We start from the raw sequence: 7500 nt of genomic DNA on the forward strand, positions 1-7500 counted from the left end.
TGCTGTCACACCCATGTAACTCCCTCCTTTCCTCCGTTACTACGGTGCTGTCATACCCATGTAACTCCCTCCTTACCTCCTTTACTATGGTGCTGTCACACCCATGTAACTCCCTCATTACCTCCGTTACTACGGTGCTTTCACACCCATGTAACTCCCTCCTTACCTCCGTTACTACGGTGCTGTCACACCTATGTAACTCCCTTTTTACCTCCGTTACTACGGTGCTGTCACACCCATGTAACCCCCTCCTTACCTCCATTACTACGGTGCTGTCACACCCAGAGGCTTGCAACAGTGTTAGCAGTTTGCTTGTTGTTCCCAGGCTTTAGTCAGATACTATTGCAATGAGAAGTATTTCAAACACGCCATGGATGCTGCAGCAGCTGCTCTGGCAACATTCAGAGGTGACCCTGTCCTCACTTTCTTCCATGCGTATGGCTCTTTGATGCAAGGTAAGATGCACCATAAGACCTGTCTAGTTGTGTATGCTACTTTAAACTTGACTCATTGATGGACGTCAGATCAAATTGGAGAAGCCACAGCAGAGTTGGACACAATAAAAGATACACCAGATGTGTCTCTTTGCACTTCAATGGCACTTGTTTATGCAGAGAAAAAAAAGACAAACCCAGGTAAGGCAACAAACAAAGCCTTTTTTCCTCGACATAAACATTTGTCAGACATATTGGCAATAATTGATTCTCTGTCTTTTTATTCACAGACAAAGACATAATACAGGAACTTGAAATTAAAATTAAAGAGGATCGCAAAAGTGCATCTCCTCAGAGCCTGTATCACGCCGGGATGTTTCTTTGGCTCCTAGGCCGAAATGATAAAGCGAGGGAATACACAGAGCGGATGATCAAACTCTCCAATGGCTCTAAAGAGGTGAGACGTTGCCGCAGGGATTTTGTGTAGATTTGACTGATATTGTTTTGTTAGGGAGTAATCCTGAAAGCATGGATAGACGTGACATGTGGGAAAGAGGCGTATGCCAGAAAGGCTGGAAAATATTTTGATGAAGGGCTGAAGGAGGGACCAGGTGTTTTTGCTCTATTGGGAAAGGTGAGAATAAAAATACTCTTCAGAAACTATGTCCCTCGTTTGTATGCATGTTCATGCTGTTATTGTTGTGTCTACTACGTCATGTCTCTTCCATCCAAGGCACAATACTATGAATATCGTCAGAACTATTCTGGAGCATTAGAAGTGGTAAACAAGGTCATTGCCATTTACCCAGGGTTCTTGCCTGCTCTTATTAAGAAGATGAAGTTGTTTTTAAATCTTCAAGACTGGGAGCAAACCATAGAGACAGCTGTCAGGTAAATGAAGCTATAGTTTTTGCCAGACAAATCTTAAATAATAATTGTTCACTGTAACTCATTCATATGCAATGACTATAGTGAGACTTTTGATGATAAAGAGTAAAAACACATCATGTTACTTCAATTCTGCCTTTTCAGCAGACCTGGATAAAGTATGATTGTCAAATATTACATATGCTGTCTCATTTTTAGAGTTCTCCAAATGGATAAAAACAACCTGGATGCTTTACATATGCTAACTCTGCATTGCTTATGTAAAAATGGAGCTAACGCTGAGGTACTTTAACAAACTCAACCTTGGTAAATAGAAGTGCTCTTTACTTTACTCATGCTGTTTCTGTATCCAACCTGACAGTCGACAAAGCATCTTTCCAAAGTCATCAGCAGTCTGGAGGTCCTGGAACCACAAAACCCTGAGCTGGTCTACAAGATGTCTCTCGCATTCAGCCGAGTTGTAAGACAATTTATTTTCTGTTTTTGTCACAGCTTGTGCGTTATTCAAACAACAGGGTGCCTTCGAAATTCCTTCTAGTGTGGCCGAAATGAGACAGTGCTTGAACAGATATTCAGAATGGTGGAAAACGCCTTCTGTGTGACATCATTAAACTCGGATATTGCCACAGAATTGGGGTACGTTATGGTTCTCCTGGGTAAAATCAAGGAGGCGATGAAGTGGTACAAGACTGCTATGACTCTGGATGAAACCAGTCTACCTGCACTGACTGGTAAGTAAGTACCGTAAATGGTTACTGATGATGAACAACACAAACACAGAAATGCCTACTGTCTATGTATTTTATATGTTTGTTGCGCAGGTATAATTAGGTGCCAATTGATGGAGGGTCGCCTTGAAGATGCAGACCAACAACTAGAATTTCTAACGGAAATTCAGCAATCTATAGGAAAATCAGGGGTACAGATAGTCATTTCAAGATAAATTTTTTTTGGGGAAAAAAACATCTTAAATAAATGCCTTTTTGTTTTTCAAACACCATTAGGATCTCCTCTATCTGCGTGCACTTGTGGCATTTAAGAAGCGCCGTCCCCAAGAAGAGGTTACCAAGCTCCTGAACGATGCAGTGGAAACCCACTTCTCTTCTTTGCAGTGTCTTCCTCTTAGTGTGGAGTACTTTCAGAAGTTGAACCCTGACTTCTTGCTGGAGATTGTCAAGGAGTATCTTGCTATGTGTCCTACAAAGGTATACCACTTAGGCTTTAGGTTTTTTACCTCGAAAGTGAATTGTTTTTGTTTCAGCTTGCCGCTCAAGGCCAGTCTCCCGCTCCACTGCTCAGACATTGTGCAGCGCTGTTGGACACAGTGGTAAAGATGGTGCCAGGTCTCCTTCAGGGGGTCTTCCTGCAAGCCAAAGTCCGATATCAGTCTGGTGAGGATTGCATTGCATTCTACACATATTGACCGAGCTTTTTTTTTAAATTATTGATGTCTTCGTTCATTAAGGTGATGTTGATGCTGCTCAGAGCAGTCTACATCACTGCCTGGAACAGTGTCCTTCTCACACAGACGCTCATCTACTCATGGCACAGATCCACTTGCTGCACGAGAACTTTTCTCAGTGTTTCCAGTCACTGGAACTTTGCCTTAGCCATAACTTTCAGGTAAGACCATTCCTGTGGACATCTGTCTAACACAAAAAGAAAATACTGCAATGTTGCTTTTCTTGGAACATAAAAAATTAGCACCACCTCTTAAATATTGAGGCTTTTGAATAGAGATCGACCAATATGTTTTTTTCCAGGCCGATACCGATTAATAGTCGTCAATGAAACCGATAACCTATATTTGGAGTCAATATTTATATGCATAATAGTATACATCAGTAATTGGCTAGACAAGGTTTTAAGTTGTTTTAGGAGACGTCGGACCAATAACTACATAGTGTGGTCAGGTGCAAGCCTGGCTCAGGGAGGAGAACGCCCCTGCCATGCAGAGTCCCCAGGGATTGTACCAACTAGTCCTTTTAACAAATCGTGCGGCGCTAATGTTAATTTCGCACCAAAAACATCGGGGAATTTCACAAACATCTTTATTATGTGTGTCTAAAGCTGCGAATCAGAGAAGCGTCAACATTGGAATTTCAAAATATTGGTAATCTCTTGGGGAAATTGGTAAAAAAAAAATCACAATAAGTCGCCAACTACTCAATTTTATAGCAGTTTATGGATTTATTACATTGTAGGGTTTTCTCGTGAGCAACCCTGAAATATTGCGAACATTTAGGCCTCCTTTACATAGCTTATAGTTGTGACATTTTTTAAGCTGGCTGATTTAATTTCTTCCGTGATATTACAGAAAGTTTGAGAATGTGTGCGGTGTTACCCGCTCTTCTTTATTCTATTTGTCAAGATATTTACACAAAATTTTGATTTTTGGCAGAAATATCTTTTCTGTCGTCTTCATTTGATTGAATCACGGAACATGAAACTCGCAGCGCTCCTTCTGATGAGCTCACGCTCTAATAATTACTGCGGCTTGTCAAGCAGACTGGATCGGTGCAGTAGTGAAAACAAACAAAAGGACCCTGGAAGACGCCAGGAAAGAAGGACATAAACTGGATATTCCGTCAAAAATGAAATGATGGTTGATGGTATGGCAAAAGGAGACTTACTGCAGACAATCAGCACTGCGTTAAAAGAAAAATAGTGGCTGTGTGAGCATTGCGGTGAAAGCAGCTGAGCAGACCGGAGAATAATTCTCACAATAACTCAACTAAATGCCCTGTCAGTTTTTTAAAACATATTTGGGCAGAATTATTGCCAATGAGAGTAATTTTTATTCTTAAATTAATTTTAAAAATGGGCAAAAATGGATCTTTTCTCATGCAGGGCAAAAGGGCTGATGCTTGGGCTAAATACTTCACTAATTATTTATTTTTTAAGTACTAAATACCAATATCATAAGTGTACATATTGTATCTGCTGATGTAGTTGTGAAAAAAAAAAGACCGATACCCAAATATGTCAAAATGCCAAATAACGGCCCAGCCGATTAATCTGTCGATCCCTACTTTTGAAGCGCTTGACAAATATATAGATTTTTGACAGTGTGTCAATGTTGTTGCAAGAGGTATTTGTCATATTTATATTATGTTCCCATCCCCACTTATTCAGTAACACAGAGTGGAAATTCTATTTTTTTCGGGGGGTTTAGAGTTGAGACGATGTGCCGTGTCTGCTGTTGGCATGATCCCACGATGCAGAGAAGGCAAGCAACATGCAGGCAGAAGGTCGTTTAATGACGTACTAGGCAGAAGAAAAGGTAGAGTAGAAATCAGAAAGCAACAGAATACTGTGGCCTACACTAGATAATGAACCAGCAGGAAAGGAGGGTACAGAATGGAAATAAATATAACACATTGGAACAGGCGTGTTGGCAGGACCATGGACAAAGTGAAGGTGCTTTAAAACACATGGACTAAACAGGAAACACTACCGAAACAGGAGTACCAAGATAGGACATTCCAAACACAGTAAAATAAAAGACACAGTCCAAAATGCCTTGTGGAATCATGACAAGAGTGCTTAAACCACAAGCTGCTTGTCTATTCCAGATTCGAGAACATCCGTTGTACCTCCTGATCAAAGCTCAGGCAAAGAAGAAAATGGGAGAGCTGACTGAGGCTATTCAGACTTTACAAATGGCAATGAGTCTTCCAGGGGTCTGCAGGGCTGCTTCTGCAAAGTGCAAAAACAAGACGGCCCAGTTGAGTCCCGCAGACTGTCTCTCCATCTTTTTGGAGTTAGCTGAAGCCCTCTGGCTTAATGGAGAACAGGTATAAACCATGTGAAATGTGTTTGTTGAATATTTTGTGTAAAGACTCACCAACAAATGAAATATTACAGCATGAAGCAGCCAAGGTAATGCAGGATGCTATCAATGAGTTCCTCGGGACTCCTGAAGAGGTTCGAGTCACTATTGCCAACGCGGACCTGGCTTTGCTTCGAGGTGACACCGAGTTGGCACTGAGCATGCTCAGAAATATTACTCATGAGCAGCCATACTACATACAAGCCAAGCAAAAGATGGCAGACCTGTACCTGAACCACAAAAAGGATAAGCGTCTGTATGTAAGTTGTTACAGGTGAGTGATGAAATAAATGTTGATATAACAGTGATATATTGGTGTGTAGTAAAGCACATATTTAATAATTGTGTCTGTTCTCCAGGGAAATAGTGGACAAGCTACCAAGTCCTCACACATACATACTACTAGGGGACACTTACATGCACATTCTGGAGGTAAATGGCTGTTAATTTTTTTCAAGCGGGGTCTTTTCTTTGTTAGAATAACATAAATGCAACATAATTGAACTTGAACATTTTGGTTAGTCAACATTCATATCAATAATTGGCTATCATTGCCGCCTACTGTCATCTTTTTGTATTACAATTTGAAAAACCACACACTATCTAAATACAATTCAGAGCATCACTTTTTATTTAGTTTAGATTCAATCAATAATTGTACAGATTTGCCTACATAAAGCCTGGAAAAATGCACCTAATTGTTATTGATGAATGTATTTGATAATTCAGTGTTGACAGAGAAAAATGTACTGCATGCAAAAGCTATCTTCTAAACTTGAATATTATCTGATCATATAACAATATTTTCCAAACATTTTTTGTTGTCAAAAATAATTTCGTAATTCTCTGCTTGTCACCTCAATTGCCAATACATTAATTTAATAATATAATAATACATTGAAGTAATGATGATGATAAACGGTACATGCTTGAATACGATTGAAAACAGCACTAAATGATTGGGCCACTGAGTGTATGTTGTGTTTACCTGCAGGCAGAGAAAGCCATCGAGGTCTATGAACACGCATTGGAGAAAAACCCCAACGATGGTGCTCTTGCCAGCAAGTTTGGCAAAGCTCTGGTCAAGACTCATTACTACGCCAAGGTTTGTATCAGCTTTTGCGGCGACACACATAATTCCCTTTCATAAGAGAACCCAGTGTTGGCACAAAGCTCCTGTTGCACAGGCAATACATTACTACGAAGCTGCCCTGAAGACCGAGCAACAAAACTTCCTCCGCTATGACCTAGCTGAGCTGCTGATGAAGATGAAGCAATACGAGCGCTGTGAGAGAGTTCTGCATGACGCTCTCTCTCATGAGCCAGGTATAGTAATGACGTCTTCCAGTGCAAATACTAGAGTGACTCTACCAAGTTTCTCACACGTCATCTGTGGATTTTGCATTTAACATTTATATAATTGAAAAATAAAATACATTGACTATTTTGACAAAATTTCCGTCATTGATTTTAGGTAAATGTGAAATACATTTTTTAAATACTTGCAGAAAGTGTGTTTCTATGTCTGTCCCTAAATAAAAGAAAGTAAATTATTAGTTAACATATGTAAAAATTACAGTATAGCCTCGAATATAACATATTTTCCATGTTTAACAAAGTTACGGAAAACATATATAGCAGGGGTCCAAACAGTAGCTTGAGTTACCGGTGGCTCACCAGCTGATTTTGAGTAGTAAAGGGTTGATAATATTTTCTGTTCAATTCAGACCTATTTAATTACACATCACCACAAAATAGCATTAAGACACTGACCACACTGCTTCCTGAATAAAGTGCAATTTAATATAGATAAAACACAAAATCCATTATTTTTATCAAGTATCTTAAATAATGATTAAAAAAACTGCACTCGAGAGAAATGCATAAGATGCAGATGAACAGATGTTTTTAATACAAAATATACGTTATAAATGCTAACATTTTGTACAAGCGTATTCCTTTTGGTGTGAAATAAGCTATGAAAATAACTGTTACATAAAATGAGAAGCTCTAGGCCATTTTTATTTTGTTAAAGTAGACAGAGGTTTGAGACTCCTGCTTTATAGTATTCATGCATATTAAACAACATTAGATTCTGACCCACTGCCAAACAATGACATTTTTTATTTCAATGTTTCTAATGTTCACTTTTTATGTTCAAAGTGGACGAACTGAGTGGACTCTCACAGGATTGCCAGTATCTAATGCTGTTGGCCAAGGTCCAGAATAAGATTGATAAAACAGAAGAAGCTTTACTGTCCCTTCAAAAGGTAAGTAGTTCTTGTTTTTGGTGTTTTTATTTTATGAAAATGCTGTGCCACTATCTCTGGGGAAAAAAGCTATACT

At 39.4% G+C, this 7500-nt stretch overlaps 1 protein-coding gene across 1 annotated transcript in view; it reads left to right on the top strand.

Moving 5' to 3' along the window:
* Positions 1–7500, top strand: part of ttc21b (tetratricopeptide repeat domain 21B) — a 14807-nt gene that overhangs the window by 985 nt on the left and 6322 nt on the right. Inside the window, exons 3-20 of the mRNA XM_062069835.1 lie at positions 326–455; positions 525–635; positions 725–891; positions 946–1068; positions 1168–1325; positions 1521–1605; positions 1684–1782; positions 1861–2053; positions 2144–2241; positions 2327–2527; positions 2584–2713; positions 2788–2945; positions 4898–5119; positions 5190–5428; positions 5514–5586; positions 6149–6259; positions 6342–6480; positions 7318–7424. Of these exons, the coding sequence (XP_061925819.1) occupies positions 326–455; positions 525–635; positions 725–891; positions 946–1068; positions 1168–1325; positions 1521–1605; positions 1684–1782; positions 1861–2053; positions 2144–2241; positions 2327–2527; positions 2584–2713; positions 2788–2945; positions 4898–5119; positions 5190–5428; positions 5514–5586; positions 6149–6259; positions 6342–6480; positions 7318–7424 (2544 nt within the window). The remainder of the gene's footprint in view (positions 1–325; positions 456–524; positions 636–724; positions 892–945; positions 1069–1167; positions 1326–1520; positions 1606–1683; positions 1783–1860; positions 2054–2143; positions 2242–2326; positions 2528–2583; positions 2714–2787; positions 2946–4897; positions 5120–5189; positions 5429–5513; positions 5587–6148; positions 6260–6341; positions 6481–7317; positions 7425–7500) is intronic.

Source organism: Entelurus aequoreus, linkage group LG14 (assembly GCF_033978785.1).
Source record: "Entelurus aequoreus isolate RoL-2023_Sb linkage group LG14, RoL_Eaeq_v1.1, whole genome shotgun sequence".
NCBI lineage: Eukaryota > Metazoa > Chordata > Actinopteri > Syngnathiformes > Syngnathidae > Entelurus > Entelurus aequoreus.